Source organism: Macaca mulatta, chromosome 5 (genome assembly GCF_049350105.2).
Source record: "Macaca mulatta isolate MMU2019108-1 chromosome 5, T2T-MMU8v2.0, whole genome shotgun sequence".
In the NCBI taxonomy this organism is placed as follows: Eukaryota; Metazoa; Chordata; class Mammalia; order Primates; family Cercopithecidae; genus Macaca; species Macaca mulatta.
In genome coordinates this window covers 41,848,907-41,875,752 of record NC_133410.1, presented here as the reverse complement: position 1 = coordinate 41,875,752, position 26,846 = coordinate 41,848,907, and the positions used below count along the sequence as shown (strand labels likewise).

The following is a 26,846-nucleotide window of genomic DNA, read 5'->3' as shown; positions in this document are numbered from 1 at the left end:
GTGAAGATAGTCGACTATACTGCCCTGAATTTATACTTAATTTTAAGTTGGAAATTTTCAAAATCTTTGCTGTCTGACTCTATCCAATTTCAGAAACTCCCCAGAAAGCTACTTGTATTTCTTGAACTTTAGACCATTTTTACAGCACTTGTTTTATAAACATTAAAAACACTTACTGGTGGCTATGAATATCAGTTTATCAAAACAGTTTCTGTGTCTTAATATGGTCTCCACAGTGATTAACTTCCTCCAAGATTATATTTTTAAAAGATTATCTGATTCGTTGCTTTTTGTTATTGAGTAGAATTCAAAATAAAGGCTGTGCTGTTAGACATTTCAATCCAAGTAGCAGAATACCACCTTTCAGGATTTTTTTTTTTCTCAAAGAGTTTTAGCATTACTTAGCTCCTTCGAATCTGCGTTAACCTCATGAAATAGGTAGTAGTGTTTAATCATTTAACAGAAAGAGAAATTTTGACTTTAGGAGTATTCCAACCCTGACTTAGTCATTACCTAATCTATCTTTACACTGTCCACTGTCAAAAGAAGTACATGATGATTTTCACCTGCAAGTGAGCAACCACTTAGCGGTAAGAGTAAACAACTGTTTGTAATATTTTAATTTTCAATTTCTTTAATTTTTAATTACTAAGAGTGCATCTTCTGTGAGGTAGTTTGAAATTAAAGCATGAACATGGTTGAAAGTTACTGTGTTTCATAGGCTTTCATTTTGAAATAAAACAGATTTTAGCATTTAATAAATAATGAATACATTTATGTGTTAAGAAAGTATGAAGTAGAGTAAAATAACTCAAGCTGTTAATTCAAGTCAATATTCTTGGCATGTCTATTTCATACCCTCTCTGAAAAAATTTCTCTGAATTCAAAGGCTTACCCTTCCAAAACAATGCATTAATTGCTAAGTAACTCAAAAGGCTGCAGTTATGCCTTCTGACTTCCTAAGGCCTGTGTCTTTGCAGCTTGGCATTAAAGTTAATAAGATAGTTATTCAATTAACTTTGAAAATATTTTGGAGTCAGAACGTTTTTAATAGTTGTTGTTTTTTTAAGTGGGGCGGGAACTAGTATACTTTTTTTTCAAAACCCTATCACAACCCTAAAAAATAATTTTCATCATTATTTCCTTCCTTTTTTGGTAATGACTAAGTCAGGGTTGGACTACTGTGGACATACAGTAGATGGCATGAGGTTGAGAAATTTGAGAAAGAAAAATCTAGAATATAATGTAGTTCTCTATAAAATATGCTTTAATTTTATAAGCTTATGAGTAAACTTTTAAAAATTAAGTTTTTACACTAAAAATTTAAATTGGGCTTAAAAGCAAATAAATAACCCTCAAATACTAAATGTTTTCTTATGCTTCAGACCTGATCAAAATAAGTTTTGAAAAAAATGGCATTAAATGTTTTTATTAACATGTATTATTTTCTATAATAATTTCGAACTTTCTGTCTCTTTTGTCCATTTGTTTGTTTTTTTCTCTGTTCATTTTTTTTTTTTTTTTGGCATTTTAATTATTTTATACTGGGACATGTAGGTGGCAGTAGGGGAGATAGTGAAAGTGACCAATGGGGAACATCTCCCAGCAGATCTCATCAGTCTGTCCTCAAGGTTAGAACCACTGAGTCGTATAGGATGCGTGTATGTGGGTCCTCACCGTAAACCAGAGAACAGTTGCACCCAAATATGGTTGAGTTCTGTGTCTCTTCCTTTAAAACACAAACTTTTTATACTGCTTGGTGATGGACATTTCACAGATGTTTTAAAGGGATTTTGGAATACTATGTTGAGTGATTCTTGTCCTTCAGCTGGGCAGATTGAACTCCTGTTGTTATCAATAGGAGTCTAAGAGGCATGACAATGAAGGTAGATTTTAATTTCCTATGTACCATTAATATATATTCATATTTAATAACATGCCTAAGTACTAAGGCTTAATTTATTCTCTCCAGAATATTATTTTGAACAATGTTAAGCTTTTCATGAAACAGTCATTGAAAATTGATTAGATTATAAATATGTCTTATTCTTGTATTTTGAATTTTTCTGTAAGTTCTGTAAAATCCTTCCAGCGATTGTGACTATAATTTGGGCTCATAGGGTTTATAGAGGACCCCCTGCACAAAGCTGGATGTTGCACATTTTGTACCGCATGCTTTGCGATCAACTTTTCTCCCACTTGTATCTAGTGACAAAGTGCACGTTCCTGTGATCAATTTCAGCTGTCTACTAGTGTCTGTATTGTGATATGCATCTTGTTTCATTTTTCACTTACTAATCAAAAAGCCTGCTTTGCCTCTCTTGACTAGTTTGTGTTTTAGATGTCATCATAATTTGCTGAAATATTTATGATCTAGCATGATTCCTTATCTGAGACTTCTTGCTGCCTTTTCACAGCACTATTAAGAATTGCTTCAGTAACTGCTGTCTTAAGTGATTGTTGAGAATGTTCTCAATTTCGATGCATATTTTATTAGCCCAACTTCAAATAGAACTTAGCTATTTGAACTTCCTAACTTCCTAGCCATTTAAAGACCTAGATAAGTTACTTTATGAAAAAAAAAAAAGTAGAATTAGAATGTTATTCTAATTGTCAGAATATGGAATCAACATTGTCATTTAGTATTTTCTTTGTCATCATGCTTCTATATTATCAGAAGATGTGTTTTATAAATTCATAAACTATGTTTCAGATGTATACATAAGTAAATTACAAATTTGGAGCAATTTCCAGAGCCAAATTGCTATTGTGACAGTGATTTAAAAACTTAAAATTTTGAATAAGTGATAGAGTGAAAATATAAATATTGAAGGACTTCATTTTCAGAAAAAGTAGCAGCTTTTATGAAAGAAAGCTCATAGAGTAAATTGAAGAACTTGCAGAGCTACTTTAAAATGAATCAGTAAAATATTTTTGATTAATGTCTGTGTGTTTAAGCAATTTTCACAAATCTTCGGGCCAAAGAATTAAGCTACATGCCCATTTCTGAAACTTGGAATAGTCTGTTTTGCACATGTACAGGTTGGAAGTTGATTAGAAAATTCCAGGTGTTTGTAATTTGTAAATTTTTTTCTTTCTAGCTTTGAGTACACATGCTTATAAGAGATTACATTTATAATACTTATGTGATATTAGTAAATTAGGCCTGTTATATAACCAGGCATTAATGAGATTAACTTTAGAATGCTTTTCTTTAGAATTGAGGATCAGACTGTACAGTTGGGCTACAAACTCACATGTCTGTAGTTGCTGGGCAGGTCAAATCAGCATGTGAAAAGGAAAGATAAGACAGTCTGGGCTGTGGTGGTGTGATAAAACTGGAGAACATGGACCCCTAATGCCAGCCACCACACAGCAGATTTTACTAAGACACACTGGTAGGGAACCCATGAAGTGTATCTTCTAGGTTCAGGTCAAGGAGCAATATGGCCTAGCTGATTTTAGTTTTAGTTTTTACCGCTGTGAGAATCTCTTAAGCAACTTTAATAGGAGAGCAGGAGTGGAAAACAGAGGGAGAAAGCTATATATCCACTTTCATTGTAAAATTTGTTCATACTACTTTTTTTTAAATAACCTTAACATTTAAATATTATGGTTTATATGATCCTATTCATCATAGCTAAAGGGTAGTAAATGCAGGTTTGTAGAACTAGCAATCTGGAATTTTCTCATCAACCACTTTCTTAACCAATTTACATGTGTGCCATGAGCATGAAATCTCATGTGGTGTTTTTGAGCTAAAGATAAATCCAGACACAAAACTGCTTTACATTTCAGATACAGTCTGTGTTGTGTCTATGTGGATGAACAATTTAAATATGTGCAAATCTATTCATTTGCATTATCTTGAAGACCATTACTGATTGTTGTCAGGAAATTGCTTTTGGTCCTTCTGGCTGAAAAGCTAATCCATGAGTTGTCATGCATGGGTTCTGCCTCACAGCATCTTGCTGTTAGAATGAAAATCATCAAGAAGCTAGGTAACTATTACTTTGTCTAGAATGAAAGGCTTCAGTGAGTCTAAGCATTTAAATAAGTTGTTGTTATGCTTTTCTTCCCCCACTAAATCTTTGTGCTTCTCAACTCCAAACTACAGTGAGCCCCAAGCCATGTGCTACATTGAAACATCCAACTTAGATGGTGAAACAAACTTGAAAATTAGGCAGGTAAGATCTGATACAAGTATATAGAATCACTGCTCTTTTATTACATGTAATTAAGGCTTCTTTCTTTGTGTTATTGTCTTGAAGTAATCTGTCCTATTGCAAATATGTTCCCATGGAACCACAACGAAGATGTTTTATAAACTGGTATTGTTAAGTATTATGGAAGACTCCTATGTATTTGTCTGGGTAAATGTGGTCTGTCTCATAGATACTATTTGTAATATTTTTAATTATGTAATAGCTAACACTCAGATAATAGTAGTTCTAAGGCTTTGATATGTTTTAACTTTTTCCTATTCACCTGGTTCAAATTATAATATGACTTCGCCATGTTAAAAAGCTGTACAAGGCTGGGCACAGTGGCTCACATATGTAATCATAGTTTGGGAGGCCAAGGCAGGCGGATCACGAGGTCAGGAGTTTGAGACCAGCCTGACCAACATGGTGAAACCCTGTCTCTACAAAAAGTAGCCAGACATGGTGGCACACACCTGTAATCCCAGCTACTCAGGAGGCTGAGCCAGGAGAATTGCTTGAACCTGAGAGGCAGAGGTTGTAGTGAGCCGAGATGATGCCACTGCACTCCAGCCTGGGCAACAAAGTGAGACTCCGTCTCAAAAAAAAAAAAAAAGAACAAAAAAATGTGTACAAGAAGCTCCCGTAACACAAGTTTACCTACATAAGCTCCATTGTACACCCCTGAACCTAAAATAAAAGTTTTGTAAAAAGTCATACTTTCTATTGCCGTTCAGAAACTCTCATCTTGGGGAATAGTTTACATTTCTATATTTACTTTTCATATCATCTCAAGCAAAAACAACTGTAAAGTTTTTAAAGTTTTAAGAGGGACTCTAAAAGTGTATGCCCTTGGTTTCTAGATGAAGGATGAAAATGACATTTGGGAGGGTCGGGATGTGTTGGAGCTAGATCATCACAGAGGGCCTGGACCCAGACTGCCACTGTGTGAGGGCCCTGCTCAGTGGCAGCTGCTTCTGGTTGGCCAGAGGGAAACCCTGTTTTGGAGTTTCCTTTCTCAGTGGAATAAAAAGAAACAATGCTATGTTCTTTGAACACAAATTCCATCTATTTTTCATCTTTTTTAGTTTCTGAAGACAGACTGTATAGTGCTAAATATTACTTTTATTTTCAGAAGCAAATGGTGCTTTGGGGACTGACTTCAAATTATCTTTGCAGACTAGCTTATAGTCTCTTAAACATATTTAAGAACTCTCATAAAGGTGCCCTATTCTTGTGCTTAAAACCTGTGCTCAAGCCAGGGAGGAAGGTAACTCTTAATTATGATTTGACAGAGTAAGGGAGAATTGCTTATAAAAATAATGAGATCCCTTAGATCTCAAGACTTGGATGAATTCAAAATTCCTCCTCTTTGCCCAGATACAACTTATTTAATATACTTTTTGCTTATTTAAAAATTCCAAACAGGGCTTACCAGCAACGTCAGATATCAAAGACATTGACAGTTTGATGAGGATTTCTGGCAGAATAGAGTGTGAAAGTCCAAATAGACATCTCTACGATTTTGTTGGAAACATAAGGCTTGATGGACATGGGTATGTAAAATCAGTCTTCATAAAAACACAGAATCCATTGTGTCATAGTGTATTTCTGTGTCATCCAAGTCTGGATACGTATTATTTTCTTGTGTGCTAAGTTTGAGTACTCAAAACCCTTTTTAAGCATTTATATTCTACCCTGAGTCCTTCTGTGAAGATGTTGAATCTTATCCATTCATGTAGTATGGCTGATGACTTCCCAGAGTTCCTGCCAATCTGGCAGGAGGATATTTTCAGAGATATTCCAAGCTTCTAGGACATTGTTTCGTGGGTAAACAATGGGAGTATGAATTACCTGTGACTTATTCTTTGGCCAAAATACTCATGTTATAGGCTTAACTATTCAATCTGCATGGCCTGGGTCCTTTCCTGTGATCTTGAGATGCTTCAAGGAGCTCAGACTCTACCTTCAAAGGGTCTGTTGTACTGGATAATTTATTGTCTTCTCCATGAAATTTCAAATGCTCTTTCTAGCCTGTGTTATTGATTATAGTCATCTCATCTCTTTTTGTTACCTGCTTCCTGCCTCTCTTGTTTCTCCTCTTCTACCCCTTTCCTCATTCATTCAACCAGTACATATTAAGCACCTAGAAGCCAAGCCAGTTACAGGTGTTAAGGGGGCAACAGTGAACAAAGCAAATAAATATTCCTGGCCTTAAGCCTTAGTCTGTTCAGGCTGTTGTAACAAAATATCTTAGACTGGGTAATTTATGAATGACAGTAATTTATTGCTCACAGTTCTGGAAACTGGGAAGTCCAAAATCAAGGTACTAGAAGATTCAGTGTCTGCCGGGGGCCTGTTTCTCATAGGTGTCACCCAGTATGTGTCTTCACATGGCGGAGGCCCTCAGACCTCTTTTATAAGGGCATGAATTCCATTCCCAAAGGCCCCACCTTCTGATACTACCACTTTGGGAATTCGGTTTCAACATGTGAATTTTGAGGAGACACAAACGTTCATTCAGACCATAGCACCTTGTGAGCTTACTTTGTTGCAGTAAGGTAATGGAAAACATACAAGCAATAAGGTGAGAAATAAGAAAATTTTATACTATGTTAAAAAATGATAAATACTTTGGGAAAAAATTAGCACAGCATAAGGAAGATAGGGTGTCTTTGGAAGGGAACAACTTTTTGTCAGGGTGGTCACAGTTAGCCTCATTGAAAAGGTAACATTTGAGCAGTGATGAGTGGGAGGTGAGGAAGTTTGCCTTTTGACTATCTGGAGGGAGATGATTCCAGATGGAAGGAGTAGTCAGTGTAAATTATTAGTTCTATCATTACATGACCTTCAAGTGGAAAAGTGCCTGGAATAATTGTAGAATGTTAGGGCAGTGTGGTTGCAGTGCTGTGATCCACGAAGAGAGTAATAGAAGAAGGGCCTAAAGAAAATAGAGGGCTAGATCCTATGGGCTTTGTAGGCCATTGTGACAATGTTACTCTGAGTGAAATGGGAATTCATTGGAGGATTTTAAGGAAGAAAGATCAGCAGTTCAGTTTTGGAATTTATAAGTTTGTCTGGTCCAAACAGAGATGTCCAGGAGGCTGTTGAATATATATCTGAAGTTTGGGACAGAAGTCTGGGTTCATGAGATATATTTGGAAGTAGGTGGCATAGATATTTAAAGCTATGAGGATGGAAGAAATCACTGAGAATGAAAAGGTATAGACAGAAAACCAAAGAGACCCAAGAACTATCCTAAGACTCTCCAACGTTATGTTGGGAAAAGCAAGGGCACTAGTGAAAGAGATGGAGACCAAGTTTATAGGATGGTAACCGAGGGAGTGAAGAAACCGTACCAAGGCAGAGGGACCAAAACTGAGTCTGACATTGCTGATGGTCAAGTACAATGAGACTGACCACTAACATAATTACATTTAGAAAGTGGAGATCATTGAAACTGATTAGAACAGGTGCCTGATGATAGTAAGTTTGAGAAAATGGAAGAAGAGGAGTTGAAAATAGCAAGTATGGACTTTTTTTCAGTGAGTTTTGTGGCAAAGAGAGCAAAGAAATGAGGCAGAAACTGGCAGAAAAGGTGAAGTCTTTCCTGCTTCCCTTCTCCCCTCTTTTCTCCTCCATTCCCTTCTTTCCCTGCTTCCTCTACTTTATGGTATACCTTATCTCCCAGGCATTTGTAGTGGCTAAATGTTGGCTAAATATACTAGTTCAACTCACCAGCCTGAGAGAATGTTTTTGGTATTTTCATTATCTTGTAATTGCATGATTAGAGTGTTTGAATTCTAAAGGACATTTGAAGTATACCCTGAACTCTCATCTTCATTCAGATCCTCCAAAAGCTTTCCTGTAATCCTTGAAGTAATTACATGTTGTTCTAAAATTTGCACAGAGTGATCGTTCCGTGAACATATGGTGAAAGACTAATGATAGACTTGGCCATTTATGCCAGTATTGTTTCTATAGTCTGACATTCTTAACTGGCCAGCTTCCATGTCTTAACAGTTTTCTGTCAAATTGATGCTGAGCAAATCTATGCCGTGAAGGAGAAACTTCGTATGATGGTGCCAAGATTCAGGGTACAAAGAGAATTTATATAATATGCTGTATTTCATATGAAAGGTAGAAACAGATTTTTCAAGACCTTTGTATCTGTAGCACATTTGGGGTTTACAGTGATTACCCAAAGCTCTTGGAGACCCTTTGGAATGAGTATACTTTGTTTCCTTTAAGGATGAGGGTCATAGTCTAATGCCAGAAGCCTTGGAACACCAGCTGTGATGAAAACTAACTAATTCTTCTTGAGTCCTTGTAACTGAAAAGTGATATGTTTTGCTTTTGAAGAGTGTGTATCTAATTCCAGTAAATCCACACCACCAATGCTGAGGTGACAGTTGGCATATTATACCCCATTGGCTGGGTAAGGAACAATTGTCTCATTTGTGTCCCAGAGCATAGTCCAGCTTCCCAAGAAGTTATTGGAAACCTACTTTAGGCCCAAGGCCCCTTTCAACTCTGAAATGCACCCCTAATCTTGAGATACACACTGGAGGGGTTTCCTTCCAGATATGTCCTAAAGGCATGCTATTGTACATAACGAATGAGAGTTGCAGTTGCTTTGTTCTTTCTCTAAATTGGAATATAGTATTTCCTAAGGATTCATTCAAGTGCTGTTGTTACCTGCCCATCTGGATTGATTTAACTGTGTCAGTAGAATTTGTGTAGCTCCTGAATGTCCGAGGCCCAAGCTGCTACTAGCCTTCCAAGCCTACTGGGCCAGAGCAGCTCACCAGAAATGAAGACCTCAGCCTCGCTTTGCCTCCACTTACAAGGAAGTTCTGTGTTGTCTGTAGACTTTTCTTGTGGAATTGTTTCCTTCTTTATCCAGAATTTTTAAATATATTTTCTTTATATTTGACCTTTTTTCTCTTATTAAAATAAAGACTTGGTAATAGTAATCCATGACCCATTAAAATTTATGTATTACGTTTTCCTCAAGAACTCCAGTATTTCTGTGGTGACTTTGTTCCTTCTTATGTCCCTGTGTGAGTTGTATCACCCAATAACCTACCATAGTGGGTAGCCTTGTGAAAAATCCACAAAAATACCACTTTGGACCTTATTCATGAAAAATGTGGTTTAAATGATAGGGAATGAACAGCTCCAAAATGCTTACTGTTCTTTGAAATTTATTCACAATTCTTGGGGAACCAATCTTCAAATACTATAAAAATGAATGTTCTAGAGGGTTTAAGTACGGGGACTTGTCTGTAGGGAGTCAGGGCTGGCAATGCAAATAAGTGGTGAGAGCTGTGTATTTTTCTTAGGAATTTTTTTTGGCCCTTTATTATGCACAAAGCTATTTTTAATTTGGGTGGGATGCGGGGGGCGGGGAGGGAGAGAGAGAGAGAGAGAGAGAGAGAGAGTGTGTGTGTGTGTGTGTGTGTGTGTGTGTGTGTGGTGGGGCTGAGGTGGGCAGACAAATTCCTTAGCCCCATCACTTCCTAACACTTTTAGAAACCTAAATGGACTTATTAATTTAGGAAAAGTTATAAATACATGTGTAAATTAGCCTCTGAATTCCAAAACATTACCTACTGTTTTGGTTAATGTATTAGTTTGCTCAGGCTGCATAACAAAACACTATAGACTTGGTGGCTTTAATGATGGAAATTTATTTTTCTCACTTTTCCGAAGTCTAAACATCTGAGATCAGAGTACCTGCATGATTGGGTTCTGGTGAGGGTCATCTTCCTGGCTGGCAAAAGGCCCCTTCTTGCTGTGTCCTCACAAGGACAAAAGCAAATTCCTCGAGTGTCTTTTTATGAGGGCATAATCTCTTCATGAGGACCTCCTCATGAGGACCCAACCCTCATGACCTCTTCTATATCATATTACCTTCTGAAGGGTCATTTCCAGATACCATTATATGGGGGGTAAGAACTTCAACATGTGAATAGCGGAGGGACACAGCGCAGTCCATAGCAGATAGTGAAGTTACAGAAAATGACTGGCTTGGTGTTAAGGAAAAACAACTTAAATACTTAAATACTTGTTGTTGCTGTTTAAGAAAATTATTTGTATTGGAGGGAAATTACTTTCTAAAAATTAAATATGAGAAGGGTTATTTTAATAATGGGAACATTTGTAACTATATGGTGACTAGAGTTCTTAAGCATTTTAGAAAATACTGTTTCTAATGTCAACATAATCTGTCCTAGCACTGTTCCACTGGGAGCAGATCAGATTCTTCTTCGAGGAGCTCAGTTGAGAAATACACAGTGGGTTCATGGAATAGTTGTCTACACTGGACATGACACCAAGCTGATGCAGGTGGGATTTATCTCTATGAAACCTTTTGAACCTAAGACTTTTGTGAGTGTGTGATTTATAGATCTCAGTGCGGTGGTCCCAAACATAGGAGACCATCTGTCACAGATTCCTGAGCCAACCCTGTACATTCAGAATCTGGTCCTCCTGTGAGTGGGACCTTGAAATTACCTCCCTATAAGAATGGCTCACTGCACACAGGAATACTGGAAGGTTCGCCAGAGATTATACGTGAACTCTCAAGAATGTTGTGTATGGGTCTATGGCAGCATTTACTAACTATTATACTGATTATTACAGGTTGTCTGTGTCAGGATAAGTGATCTGCATTAAAACATGTGTCTTGTAATTTTAATGTAATAGTCATATTTTTAAATTTCTATCTTTTTATAAAATTTTTTAGAAATTTGAATCAAATGACCATTTTTCATAGCATTTATACGCAAGGCTGTTTTTGCCATCAGCTGTAATTCTTGCATTGATCTTCACACCTGCCTACAGTTGCTCCGTCTCTATGTTACACCATCAATATTCAATAGTTAGATGGGTGTGGAAAACAGTTTTAAGAAACTAAATGAAAATCTGCTCTCAGAGCTAATGCCTTTGCACCTTGTACAGGCATAAAGGTATTATCAATAGGCAAGCGAGATTGCTGTTAGTGATTCCGCCCCTAGCCATTTTATAAATTCTGTAAATCTTCGTTTTATATTGATTATGACATTTAATTTTCTGTCCGGTGGATTTTTTGGTTAGCACAGGTCTACATAACCGTTTGAATCATCAAATACAACTGAGGAAACTTGCCTCTGTTATTCTTTATAGCCAGGACTACTTAAATTGCTGCTGCATTCAGTAAAACAATTGCTAAATGCCACCAGAAATTTGAAAGCTGGAGATACTTTAAATGTTGCCTTCATATGTTGAAATTTCCAGGTGCCTGTTTGGGTGTGGGGGCATGGGCTGCCTTGTCTGCCTCTCTTCCTGAACGGAAACACTAACTAAATGTTTCTAGACTACCCTCTTTGCTTACATAGTCAAGTAATGCATTATTCATCTTACCTGCCACAATGCAAAAGCTATTTTTGCAAAAGGAATGTAATTTCCTTCTCCTCTTCTTTCTTATAGTTTACTTCCTAGAAAAAGGCCTGGGTGGTGTAGTGGCCTTGACAAAAAGACGTGGTTAAGCATTGGCACCTTATTACATTTGTCATGGGTTTTGCATAATTTTCAAGAATCCACCCACAACTAGATACCGAGTTGTGACTTTGTCGTCCTCGACAGAATACTAAGTATACATTGCTAAATCGTTGGTATACATTTTTTATTACTCATCTTGTTTCTTTTTACAGAATTCAACAAGTCCACCACTTAAGCTCTCAAATGTGGAACGGATTACAAATGTACAAATTTTGATTTTATTTTGTATCTTAATTGCCATGTCTCTTGTCTGTTCTGTGGGCTCAGCCATTTGGAATCGAAGGCATTCTGGAAAAGACTGGTATCTCAATCTAAACTGTAAGCAATCAAGTGCTTACTGCACTTTTTTAGATTAAAACGTATTTGTTTCACAATTGATCTTGATTTACTTTATGGAATTTCCTATCGTTTCTAAAAAGAAGACCTTGTTGCCAAGATAGCTGGATGTTTGATCTTTGTTTTTCAATGAGATTTCTAACAAGTGTAAGTAAAATTTGGGAATCCTAAAATTTCAGAATCCTTAAAAACATAATGACAACTCTATAATGGTATGAAATGTTCACGGAGTATAGTCATTTATGATATACATCAATGAAAACTATTCCTTAAAAATATTTTTAACATAGATGGTTAACTGCGTGGTAAAGAAAGTAGATTGACCATGTGTGGATATAATAAAACATAATATATTTAAATATATGTTGTATATATTTATAAATATATAAAATATTTAAATATATTTAAATATAATATAAATATTTAAATTTTTAAGATTTAAATAAAAGCGCCAAAAAGTGGTTTATATGGTTTAAAAATGTTTAAACCAAATGTACTTTCATTTGAACTCAGTAATGTGGTAAGTCCTATATTAAATGTTATCATAGAGACAGTGCTAGTAAATAGTTTGCCTTTAGAACATTTATCCTTTTATTATTGTGGTATCAATGTACAACTCCTGGATATTTCTGTGAAATGAGTTTACATTTTTATTTCATGAGTACTTAGCCAATAAAGACTTAACTTCCAAAAGTGTGAAAGCAAAATCTAGTAAAGTCATATAGCAAAAACTGGTTAAAAATACCAGTTTTTTTTTTATTACATTGCTTTATCTTTGCTGCAGTTACAAGTCATTTTTATAGTTGCTGATTTATTATTTCAATATCAGACCTGCTACTACCATCAGTCTGTTTCTTTGTATACTTTACAATTGTATCTGGTATAGCTGTTTTATTTTCATTATTGAGGAAGAAGAGTATAATGTACCTAGGAGAATAATTTACCTAGGACTGAATAGTACTCATATAGTTTGGATTGTTTTTGCTGCTGCTCTCTTGATTTTTTGCTCTTAAAGCATGCCTTAAGTTGGAAATACTTTTAAGAATTTATATAAAAGTTACTCTACCCAATGGAGATTTTATATTTATAAACCCTCAGTCCTCTCTCTAATATCTCTAAACTTTGTGTTTGGAAGAGGATTTGCAATATTTGACAGTCCTTTCACTGTCTTAGTACTTTTATACCGCTCTTACCTGGATTAACAATATATTGAACACAAATAATGCAATTCTGTCTTGAAGGATGTACTTGAGAATTAGGATAGATTATCAGCAAAGTGTTCCTCCCAAATTATCAAATAAGCTACGTAATATGGAAAACTTGTATTATGCTAATTTGGGGTCAGTGCAAATAAAATATAAAACTGTAAATGACATTCTTCCTGCCTCTCCCAACAGATGGTGGCGCTAATAATTTTGGACTGAATTTCTTGACCTTCATCATCCTTTTCAACAATCTGATTCCTATCAGCTTGTTGGTTACACTAGAAGTTGTGAAATTTACCCAAGCATACTTCATAAATTGGGTAAATATGAATTATGATTGTCATCACCCTACAAAATAATTTTGTCCTTAGGATGTTTTGATATCTCAGGAGAAAAAAGGTTTTAATTATATCTACCGTTTCTTGACTACAGCATCAGATTTTTGAACCTAATTTGTTGCAAAGTTCCTCATCTCAGAATCACGCAAGTTTACAGACCAGACATTGTGGGGAAAATAGATCTCTAGTTCAGGAAACCTATTTTAGAATACATAGTGGTCATGGGAGATGGAGAACGATGAGTTTGGAGTTAAATATGTGAATTGTGATTCTAGTATTATAATTTACTAGGTGTATCAACTTTCTCAAGTCACTTCTTTTGAAACTTATTTTCTTGAACACAGACATAGGGGTAATATGCCTTACCTACATCTCACAGTGGTTTTATGGACTAAGGAATCTCTTGACATAGCAAAGAGCTTCATAAATAATCAAGCACTATACAAATAATACTGTAATTGTTACTGATATCAACCAGATTATTATGTTATACCATGTTATTTTCCACACTGTAAACAATTTTAGCTTCACTCAAATTTTTATTGATAATTTTCTTCTTGGATATTGTTAAATATTGGAAAAATATTGGACATCTATTTTCTAAATATTTTTAAATGTGGTCTTACAGTTTTATCAAAGTTAAAATTAATGCATTTATATAAATTAAATCTGTGGGCCTAAACTGCCAGAAAATTTAATTTTTCTTTTATTTTGAGAAACTTTGTGTTATTTTTGATGTTCCTTTTTCAATCATTGCAAAGCCTTTCAATATAAACAATATTAGAATTTTTAAAAATATAACTGATAACTATTTTAACTGCTTAGTATCTTCTTGTAGTGAATGTTCTACCTAAACTGTCAATCTCTTAAATCATTGGCAAGAAGTCAGTGTAATTTAGAAATCTAAAATGAGCTGCAGGTGTAGCTCTCTTCATGCAGGAGATAGATGGCTGAAAAATTATATAATGGGATATGTACAAATATAAGTAAGACTTACTGAAGTTTCTTATAGCAATAATAGGGTAACTCATTGTGAGGATCACATAAGTAAGCTAGGTAATCACTTTATTGTTTCCATTTTCAAAAATAATATTTTTCAAACAATTATTTAATTTTAGTGTTGGATTAACCCAGCAGGCTTATGCTTTCAACCACCTTTCTAATATACAGAGATTTTATAACATCTGACAGAATGCTGACTTTCCAGCCTTCTTTTACAAGGCAACTTTCTTGTGTGAAAATGAGATTATAACTGTCTTCCTTTGATTCTGGTTCTTCCCAGTGGGTCTATTATGAAAGTGCTTAATCTTGTTTCTGAATGATAGTCTTGCAAAATATCTGAACTCAGCTATCATGCCAGTTTATCCTATCTTTTCCTTTCTAATTAAACATTCCCCGTCATCTTCTGTTGTCCTTCAGTTCATATGACTTCCAGATTAATCTCTATTCTGATCACTTTCTCTTCTGAACGAAGGCCCGGTTGGTTAATATCTCTCTTAAAACATGGCACATAAAACTCAATAGCCTATTTCGGAAGTGATGTTCATCCGTTCAGAATACAGAGATGGGAGAGACAGGCTTTGAATTTTGGCCTTTTCATTTGATGTGAAAATTTGTGAACTACAGCCCTGACTTGTTAATAAAATAGCCTACTATAGAAGATATTTATTTTGTAGGATAATATAGTCAAGTCTCATGATTACTGGGCAAAAGGCAAGTACAAATAAGTACAAAAACTATACATTTTTATGTTTTGAGAAGTGCATTTTGTTTTTCCTTCTTGACCCAGAAAGCACAACCAGACAGAATCTCTTGGGTACCTTTTCCAGGGGTTTGAAGACCTAATTATTTGAGCAGTGTTTAGTTGCTGAGTTCTAGCTCACATTACTAAATACTTGCCTTGTGTCAGACACAGTAGGAAGCACTTTGTGTGGTGTCTTTAGTTCATTTATATAGAAAATGGTGGAATGATAGTAAACCTAGATTGCATGATTCATAGACAGGCTCTAAGTACCATACTGTTCTGCCCTTACTGTGGAATATGATAGTCTATATTGAATACTTTTCAGAAAAATTGAATTAAATGGTATAGGGATGACAAGAAATTAGTGCTTACATATAGTTCATCAAACAGTGACTTATTGAAGTATGAATATACCAATTGTTTTCTTTTAAAATTTCACCCAATTCCTTATTACCAGTTGTATTCAAGGATTTACTTAATTTTTTTTAAAGGATCTTGACATGCACTATGAACCCACAGACACTGCTGCCATGGCTCGAACATCTAATCTGAATGAGGAACTTGGCCAGGTAAACTCAATTTATTGTTGATTATGTGTTGAATTAAAAAGTCAGATTTGGTGTGGTATCTGCCATATATGATAACTTCAGATGAATGGACAGCTTTTAATTTTCCACTATTCGAATAATACATTTGTTAGAACCTGATGAACAATTCTCATTTTGAGTAAATCAGTTTTTAAAAACACTGTCTAAAGCAGATTTTGCTCTCAAGGTAAAGCACTCCAAGAGCTTAGAGATGTCCCTCGGTATATAGTCTAGCTAGTATGCAACAGATTGGCTCTTTTCAAGTTATAAACGTTTTAGAATTTTTCATGCCTTTCAAGCAGGAAGGGAGGAAAAGTTCATCAAGGAAGCTATGTGAGTCTAGTCAATAGGAATGTTAGATTTATAATTCCTACTTTATTCACATATGTGTATATTTGTAATCCATTTACATATTCTAGCTAAAAAAGGTTTTCTTTTTTTGTATCATTGCCATATTCCAACTTACACTTTACAAAGCGCATATAGTCCAGAATTATTATTATTGCTTACCAATTCAGATGTTGCATGAAGTTAGTTGTGCAAGCTATTATAAATTCTACAGTTGACTGTTGCATTGAGAAATGCTGATAGATGTTTCAGTGCTCTATAAATGTTAAGTGGTGGTAGTGGCACTTTCTAGTGGAAATTCAGACCATACTGAGGCATATGTTTATATAATTTAGTTGTCTAGTATGGTGATACTGTTTAGTATTCATATGTGAAAAGATTCATTTGTAAAATACTTTTTAAAAAGCTGAATATATTCCTTGATGAATGTGCAGAAAGTAATCCCTTAGTAATATTCATTGTGCCCCTGCAATGTTAATAAAAAGCATGAGAATTTTTTTTCTCTATAAAAGACTGGCATATTTTGAAATATTAATGAGAAATTTTAAACTTTTTTAGGTTAAATACATATTTTCTGACAAAACTGGTACTCTAACATGCAATGTAATGCAGTTTAAGAAGTGCACCATAGCGGGAGTTGCTTATGGGTGAGTTTTTCCCTTTAATTAGGATATGAAATACATGTTTAATTAGTGCTAACAGTTTGGTACCTTTGGGAGTTCTTATTAGGGGAGGGTGTGGGTTTTTCTTTTTTTTAGTCTAAAAAGCAGCTGTTGTAATTTTAGGACACATGTATATTTCGCATTTGTAGTTTGGCATTGTTTTCATTTGGGATGACATGAGGCGGGTGCTCTGCCCAATGGTATCTTCAGTGTTTAGTGTTGCTGAAAGTCTCTCTCTTGCCCTGGTAATAAGGAACAAACGTATTTCCCTTTACACTACTATAAATCAGAGTATAGCTTGGATCTGGTAAGGACAGATAATCAGGCCTTGGGCAGTTTTCAAGTTAAAATAGTGACAGTTACCCTTTTTGATATTTTTTTTTTCTTCTATCATCTCTCCTTTTTGCAGTCATAGAGGAATCTAGAATTCTGATGATGGAAAGGAGGTAGAGACGTGAAACTCTTGAATCTGGAGGATAATTAATATAATCAGAAACTTTTATCAGGCTGTTAATGTTCTTTAGAATATGCTTGTTGAGCACCCGTTTAATGCATTTCTTATTTCCAGATATGCTTACAAGCTGTTCCATAGCCTTCTCTTTAAAATATTTTATAGCGTAATGTGAGAAAATTAGTTTCTACATTTCCTAGAAAAGACATCAAAAGGTGAACACTCTCCTGGTGGGTTGACATTGGCCTGTTGTCAAACTTGCCAATTATCCTCATCTACCTACAAGTGAGACTAGTAAATATCAATCTCCTACTCATACAAGCATGGACACTTCTTGGTTTTCTGGCTTGCACCCACTCTTCCCCACTCACTCTGAGCAGTCAGCCAGTGACAAAGAGTGTTACATTTTGAAAATGCCTTAGTTAAAATTATAAATAAGTAACTATTTCATGAAAAATCCCAAAAGTGTGTGGTTGTTCCTAGACATCCTTGTTCTTTGGGTTATGAGAGCTTGACTAAAAATGACTAAACCATATGTATAAATGAGGTTAAAAAGACAGTTGATTGAGTGGCTTTTTCACACTGTAAAGACAGGCTGTTGATTTAAGAAGCATGCTTACTGTTTACTGGGCTGGGTGCTGTTTTTCATCTTTATCTGAAGATGTCCTCATTTCCTTAGATTAAAGAGGCTCACCTGGCTCTTCCACCCTCCCCCCAACAAATTGCTGCTGGAGCAGGAGAGTTGCAGCCACACTTTTTGACATCTTGTGCTTATATGTTCAACCCACAGTCATCCCAGTAGAGAACATGAAAGTCTATTGCAATTCCAGAGTTTGTCACATTGTCAGATTTATGGTGATTTTTTTTACACAAATTATGTATTCATTTATAACTAGTATTTCCACAGTGACCTGTTGAATAATTGGCATTGTTTTTTTACTTTGTATGATTTTTAATTCAGTAAGCAGGTTCATCGAATTAGTAATCATTGATTGTGAAATTATCAGAACAGAAAGCTAAAATCAGATCTAGCCTCTCTTTTCTTCTGCATTTTATCAGGTTTTCTCTTATTCTTGGAAGAGGTACTTAAACGCTCCTAGGCAGTAGTTCTAAAGAGCAGTGCTCTTCTGTGTCTGTTTCAATGATGTCATCATTAACAACTGTTATAGTGTAGGATGGATCTGAGCTTAGTATTGTCATTCAGATTAAATTGCCAGTGAAGTGAATTACCTCTTGAGGAAATATTTCTTAATACTGAGATGCAGTCATAAGCCATGAGTTCTGGCTTTGTCTAGAATTGACCATGTAATCCTGGAAAATTTATTTTCAGACATTTCCTACTCTTTAAGATGTGGATAGTGAGACCAAACCATTTATAAGCTCCTTTTCCAGATATGAAATCTAACATAATATTTAGAAATAAAAAACAAAAGTTTCTGTTTGCAAATTTTAACTGCATAAGCCGAAATCTGTTTCCTCTTTGGTTATGGTATCATATTTTCAAGAATACCAGAAGCCATGTAGAGTAAAGCTAGTTAAACTGCTGCCAGTGATCATGTTTGTGTATGTGCTTTTAGGCATCCTTAACCTTGAGTTTTTATCAGTGTCCCTTCCCAAACACATCCTGGTGGGTTATTGGATTGTTAGCATCGTAGAGAGTTGTTGATGTCTGAAGATTTTGGAGAAACCATGACTTCTGACTTGACCACATGTTTACAGCAGGGAACATAACACTGTTACTTAATTACAGCCAGTCTCCATGGTTAGATATGAAGGGGTGAGAGAAATTACTGTCAAGCACTTTTCCGTGTGGATTTCCTCTGGGCACTCTTGGCTTATGGGAATCTAGACGGGGGAAATCACCTGGTTTTGCTATCCCATTTTCCCCAGAGCAGCATTTAACAATTGCTTGATGTGGGAACTATTATGTATGAGAACTTCTAATCCCAGTGGAAGAAACCAAGTTGTTAATCCCCCCAGGAAGGTGGCAAAACCAGAGAGTAACACAAAATTTCATATCCTGACAAAAGCATTTGGAGTTACAAGTGCAGAGCTGATTTTGCCTCAATGTTGCCAAAACATCAGGTGCAGCTCAGTTTCACCCCAGATAGAGTTCAAGTGAGTTCTGTTGTGTCTTATCAATTAGAAAAATAAGGCTTGAAGTTTCCTGATAGTATAATTCCTAGCTAGTTCTGTGTATTCTATACATTTGTAAGAAAATTATAATTAACACTTAAAACAGTACATCAGAATTTAATTTTAATAAATTTTCTTTCATTTCCCTGAACCTTTGCCCCCAATTGGATTCATGATGGGCAAAATAAAAAAGATTTGTACGTCGTTGCCGATGATGATTATCTTGTAGAAATCAACTTTTAGTTAGGAATGCACTGTGTGCTTAAAATTATTAGATTATTTCATTAGATCTTTTTATGGGACAATTACAGCAAAATGTAAGTAATTGTGACATCATTTGTAAATTTAATTTATGACAAACTAGATATTTTACTGTAAATATTAGTTATTAAAATATCATTTCAACTAATTGCTTCCTGTAGGGAATAAGTCAGTTTTATAATAACTACTTGAATACCCGGAATAGGTAAGCAGTTTCTCTGTTCAGTGGCTACAAATCTCAATAGAGTAAAGATTCTGGGATGCAGCCCTAAGTGCCATCTTTGTAAAAAAAATTTAGACCTTACTTTTAGAATAAGTTGGATGAGGCTTAACAACGTACAGTCTATAAAAAGAAACTCTGTTAAGCAAGCTAAATAATGCTTTGTGTGTGGACAAAGCATTTAATTCATATTAACATCATTTGCATTTTCCCTTTAAATGAAAAATAAGTTTTAGCAATCTTTATATATGAATATACTATGTGAATAACTTTACTTGACAGTATTTGGTTTAGCTATATATTTGCCGAAAGGATTGGCTGCTACTTTAACCCCGAGAAGAGATTCACCACGGAAATTTCACAATTATAATACCCCCAAGATCTTGTTACAACCATGTTTATCTTACTGCTCACCATGACTTGTGATGAATGCCAGTCAACCCCATTCATTTATTTACTGCATATGTGAAGTGTTGATGCATGTGACACTTTGACAGATAATGGAGGCAAAATAGGTAAAAGTTCACATGATTTCCTCCTGCCTAAAGTGTATAGTCTATTTGGTAGTTAGTGGATGCTAATTAAGTAATCATATAGACAAATATAAAGTCCTAACACAGTATAGAGGTCTATGTGAGGCTATGATGGGTGGTTTGATCTAAACAGGGAAGGCAGGGAAGTATGCCTAAGAAAGTGATTCTGGAGTTGAGATCTAAGAATGAATTTGATTGAGGAACTTACCAGGTAGATACTACAGCACAGGCACATGCAAAGGCAAAAAGCCAGATACCACGTAGACACCAGAGCTTCTGGAGCGGCAGTCAGAGGGAAACTTGCATATAGGATCAGTGGCAGGTGTGCGGGGCACCTACTGCTGACTGGGCTCTAGGTAGTGCTCAGAATTCTTCCAGGGCTGAGCCAGAGTTGGGGAGAGGGTCTCTGACACTTGAGCTCTGGAACTTTTAAGCTGCATGACTTGGGAAATTTTATCCCGTGTCCTAGTATGAGATCGGGGCTAGTGCAGCTTGGCAGGACCATGCTCAGTGTTGCTTGGGTAGTACCAGGCCCTTCCCTGGCACAGTCCATGGGCTAGGGTCCAAGCCTTGAGGTTGATCAGAAGTGATTGCTTTAAACATGGAGTTGCAGCCAGTTTCCACAGAGCTTTGCAGCATGCCAACTCCTTTTCTTGGAGTCCAGCCTGCAAAGGGCTTGATTAGCCCTTCTTCGTTAACAGTCACAAAAGCCCTTTGGTAGGAGAGAGAATAGTGAGTTAAAAGGGACCACCTCCATTGTGATTGGAGTGATATAGTGGATACTGCACTGGAAGCAAATTAATGTTTTGGTAGTGGAAGAGGTGTCTTGGAATGATGAAGTCCCTGCCTTGGCTGGGTTGTTGAAAGGTTGAACTTTTAGGGAGTGAAAGGATCCCATGAGTTCTTAACAAAGTTTATTGTATATTTGTCAAAAATAACAGTGACTTTTCATTTGTACTGAACTCTGCATTTTAAAACTCTATGTCTAGTAAATTTACAGGAAAAGTATCGAATGATTATATTATGAAAGAAACGGAAAATAAGAAAATCTGATCTGTCATGTATTATGGGCCCCTTCCAGTTGAATACATGACTGGCTGAAATGAAATACATCTATCAGACTTTCCTAGTGTTCAGATGAGCGAATTGATGAAATTAAAGAAGATACTGATGAATATGTTTTCTGTTTGAGATAGAGTGTTTTAATGAGTGAATTATAGTTTAAGTGAAAATTTTTGAATATCATTTAATCTCTTAAACTAAGGTTCCATTTAATTATAGAAATGCAGGTAACTTTTACTTTAATGTGCCTTTTGAAGTAACCATCATCTCATGGTAGCCAAAGTTACTTCCAAAATGTATTTAACAAATTTTATTAGTGTGATAGTTTGTTTCAAGATATTAGCATGTTTGTTACCTTAAAACATTTTATTCTGATTATATAACACATGATTAATTTTTCATTGGCTTTAGCATGTATTTAAACTGCTAAGTTCAAATAATTCCTACTGAATTGTGAGTTTTGTAGATAAAATAAGTAAATGTTGTAGTGAAGAGGCAAATTGGCAAATTGGCTGTACAGTTACAGGTTAACTTTGTAAACCTGCTTAGCTACCATGAATCATTATGTTTTATTTACTGTACTAACTGCCATTCTTTCAGATTCAACTAAAAGTTCATTTTGTTAACTTTTCAATGATCCATCTTTTTATACTTCCCACTTCCCTTCTTCGTGGTTTTATGTTTCCAGCCTTTCTGTGATTATTTTTCCTCTCTTTCTGCCTCTCTTCTTGCTTTCTGAAGCCATGTCCCTGAACCTGAGGATTATGGCTGCTCTCCTGATGAATGGTAAGTTCTATGGAACTTTCCGCCTCATTGATCCCTTTAAAAGGTTTGCATTTTATTGTTTTGTAAGACACATTTCACTATCTTTTATTTATATATATATATATATGTATGTATGTGTGTGTGTGTGTGTATATATAGTATATTGCTGAGCTGGTAGGATAACAATGCTGTAAAGTAGATATTTCTTGAAATCTATTGAATATTCCTGATTTTTGATGGAGAAACTTTAGTTATTTTAGAAACATGTAGTTTATAGATTAGGTTTGCCAGAGTTTTACATTATTTATCTATAATAAAGTCTAATGATCAATTCGAGAGTGTGGGCTTTGGACTACCTCAGGTTTCAGCTACAGCTCCTGAAGCCCTCTGAGGTTTTTCTAGCTCAGTACTGCCACCTTCTGCCACTACTTACGTACTTTACAGAGCTACTAAAAGACGCTACTGAAACATGCCCAAGCAGTAGAAATTTCCTTCTATGTTTCTTACGATTATTCTAATAAGTCTGTATGCAGGCTATAAAGTGAACATTTTAAAAATCTGCACCGAATGTTAGAAAACTATGCTACCAAGCACTTTAATATATTTAATTTTGGCATCATTAAAAACAGCGTGTTATAGGTTTAACTTCACTACTTTATGAGTTTTTTGTTGGTTTTAACCTTAAAATTCCTCCCCTTTGTGAATGTATGTTTTCATCTTGGAGAGTCCAAATTTATTTTGATATTTCTATAATTCATGATGAGTTGGTGGGCAAATGAAATTTCAGGAAATAGTTTTTTTTAATGTTGGTAACTTTAGAAACATTGAGAATTTATAGGTCATTACATTTTTATTTTTCATATTACTCATGTATTTGATGATGAAGCCATATTTTCAATATACTTTGAAGTCGAATAACATCATTTAAATATTTTTCAACAGGGAATTTATTTCACTGAAGTGAAGATTTTGTAAAAATTTTCAGTAAATCTCACAACACCTAGGGTTAATGACAGGCAGCTGTTTGGTTCTTGTGACAACTGATGAGACACCACACGCCCATTGCTTGGAGTGTCATACATTTTGACACCTACATACAAGTAATTTTTAACATTTTTTAAAACTTTTTTTTATTATTATACTTTAAGTTCTAGGGTGTATGTGCACAACGTGCAGGTTTGTTACATATGTATACATGTGCCATGTTGGTGTGCTGCACCCATCAACTCGTCAGCACCCATCAACTCGTCATTTACATCAGGTATAACTCCCAATGCCAACCCTCCCCCCTCCCCCCACCCCACAATGGGCCCCGGTGTGTGATGTTTTGCTTCCCATGTCCAAGTGATCTCATTGTTCAGTTCCCACCTATGAGTGAGAACATGCGGTGTTTGGTTTTCTGTTCTTGCAATAGTTTGCTAAGAATAATGATTTCCAGCTGCATCCATGTCCCTGCAAAGGTCATGAACTCATCCTTTTTTATGGCTGTATAGTATTCCATGGTGTATATGTGCCACATTTTCTTAATCCAGTCTGTCACTGATGGACATTTTGGTTGATTCCAAGTCTTTGCTATTGTGAATAGTGCTGCAGTAAACATACATGTTCATGTGTCTTAATAGCAGCATGATTTATAATCCTTTGGGTATATACCCAGTAATGGGATGGCTGGGTCATATGGTATTTCTAGTTCTAGATCCTTGAGGAATCGCCATACTGTTTTCCACAATGGTTGAACTAGTTTACAGTCCTACCAACAGTGTAAAAGTGTTCCTATTTCTCCACATCCTCTCCAGCACCTTTGTTTCCTGACTTTTTAATGATTGCCATTCTAGCTGGTGTGAGATGGTATCTCATTGTGGTTTTGGTTTGCATTTCTCTGATGGCCAGTGATGATGAGCATTTTTTCATGTGTCTGTTGGCTGTATGAATGTCTTCTTTTGAGAAATGTCTGTTCATATCCTTTGCCCACTTTTTGATGGGGTTGTTTTTCTCTTGTAAATTTCTTTGAGTTCTTTGTAGGTTCTGGATATTAGCCCTTTGTCAGAGTAGATTGCAAAAAATGTTCTCCCATTCTGTAGGTTGCCTGTTCATTCTGATGGTAGTTTCTTTTGCTGTGCAGAAACTCTTTAGTTTAATTAGATCCCATTTGTCAATTTTGGCTTTTGTTGCCATTGCTTTTGGTGTTTTAGACATGAAGTCCTTGCCCATGCCTATGTCCTGAATGGTATTACCTAGGTTTTCTTCTAGGATTTTTATAGTTTTAGGTCTAACATTTAAGTCTCTAATCCATCTTGAATTAATTTTTGTATAAGGAGTAAGGAAAGGATCCAGTTTCAGCTTTCTACTTATGGGTAATCAATTTTCCCAGCACCATTTATTAAATAGGGAATCCTTTCCCCATTTCTTGTTTTTGTCAGGTTTGTCAAAGATCAGATGGCTGTAGTTGTGTGGTATTATTTCTGAGGACTCTGTTCTGTACCATTGGTCTGTATCTCTGTTTTGGTATCAGTACCATGCTGTTTTTGTTACTGTAGCCTTGTAGTATAGTTTGAAGTCAGGTAGCGTGATGCCTCCAACTTTGTTCTTTTGACATAGGATTGTCTTGGCAATGCGGGCTCTTTTTTGGTTCCATATGAACTTTAAAGCAGTTTTTTCCAATTCTGTGAAGAAAGTCATTGGTAGCTTGGTGGGAATGGCATTGAATCTATAAATTACCTTGGGCAGTATGGCCATTTTCACAATATTGTTCTTCCTATCCATGAGCATGGTATGTTCTTCCATTTGTTTGTGTCCTCTTTTATTTCACTGAGCAGTGGTTTGTAGTTCTCCTTGAAGAGGTCCTTTACATCCCTTGTAAGTTGGATTCCTCGGTATTTTATTCTCTTTGAAGCGATTGTGAATGGGAGTTCATTCATAATTTTTAACATTTTTAAATGTACCAAAGCATCTTACTATTAGTGGATAATTCAAGTTTAATATTGTATATATTCCCTCTTATTTAATCCTTTGAGAAGTAGTTAAAATTTTGACTATATCTGCTTTTCTGTAACATTAACATAATTCTGTTAATTTTAAATATTGTTCATTAGTGTAGAAGTGATATACATATCCTCTAAAATAACTCAGTTACTCCTAACAAGAAATTGCCTTCTCCATATTTTTCTTAATATTGGAAGGAAATGTTAAAAATTGGTATTTGTTCACTCAGGTCATTCAAAATATTCTACTTTCGATAAAGGTTGTTTCATAACTTTTATTGGTGCTGGAAAGAGAGGATGTCATTTTATCTAGTTTAGTAAGTTCTTTTTGTAAAACACCCTTTTGGAAAATTCGATATTCTAAACTAGGTAACTCCAAATAAGAAGTGTCAGCTTTGTCATAAGTTGCTTATACATTTCCACTTATAATTACATATAATCTTAGATAGTAATGATTTTAAAACATAACAATAGGAAAGGCTTTCACTACCATTACAGTAAAGTGAGTTGTTTGTTTATTTGTTGAGATGGAGTTTCATTCTGTCACCCAGGCTGGAGTGTAGTGGCGCAATCTCGACTCACTGCAACCTCCACCTCCCGGATTAAAGTGATTCTCCTGCCTCAGCCTCCTGAGTAGCTGGGACTACAGGCACGCACCACCACACCTGGCTAATTTTTTGTATTTTTAGCAGAGATGGGGTTTTACTATGTCGCCAGGCTAGTCTTAAACTCCTGACCCCAGGTGATTCACCCACCTCAGCCTCCCAAAGTGCGGGGATTACAGGTGTCAGCCACCATGCCCAGCCTCAAGCTTTATTTTAAATATATACTTGGATTCTCCATCTATAAAATAATTAATTACCTGTAGGCCTGCAAAAATGAAAGAACTAATGTTTCTTTTCAAATGTTTCATTTTCAAAAATGAAAGAACTAATGTTCCTGAGCTACCGCTGTGTCCAGGGTTATGTGGAGTGATCAAAGATGTGGGCTTTGGATACTAAGCAACCAAGTTTAGATTTTCATTCTTCTGATGCTGTTGAGCAAGTTACTTAACTCTCTGCCTGCATGTCCTCATCTGGAAGAACGTAGATTATAATAGTTGCATCATCAGGAGGTTTTGAAGATTAGATGAGCTCTGTTTGTATAGTGCTTTGGATAGTGTCTGCACATAGTAAGCCCACACTGAGTGTTAGTTCTGGTGCTCTCACTTAATCCTCATAACATATTTGACATGGACATTTTAAAGATGGTGAAATTCAGGCTAAGAAGCTAATAAGCATTTTGCCCAAAATTATAAAACGAGTAGATGTGAGAGTTGAAACTTACATCAGCCTGGTTATGAAACAGTACTGGTTACATTACATCCTGTGGACTTTAAAGAACTTTAAAGACTATCTGCTTTTTAGATCACAAGATAGCCTTGCAATTTCAGTCATTTTATCTTGATACTTCTCTTTTTCATTTAATATT

General features: G+C 35.6%; 1 protein-coding gene across 10 annotated transcripts in view; it reads left to right on the top strand.

Moving 5' to 3' along the window:
- The window catches only part of ATP8A1 (ATPase phospholipid transporting 8A1), a 266,396-nt gene that overhangs the window by 72,592 nt on the left and 166,958 nt on the right, over window positions 1–26,846 (top strand). For 3 of the 10 annotated variants that reach the window (XM_078001748.1, XM_015138168.3, XM_078001742.1), the window contains 8 exons: window positions 4,118–4,187; window positions 5,631–5,758; window positions 10,442–10,553; window positions 11,900–12,065; window positions 13,481–13,608; window positions 15,862–15,939; window positions 16,864–16,952; window positions 22,372–22,416. In XM_078001748.1, the coding sequence (XP_077857874.1) occupies window positions 4,118–4,187; window positions 5,631–5,758; window positions 10,442–10,553; window positions 11,900–12,065; window positions 13,481–13,608; window positions 15,862–15,939; window positions 16,864–16,952; window positions 22,372–22,416 (816 nt within the window). 10 annotated transcript variants of the gene reach the window in all.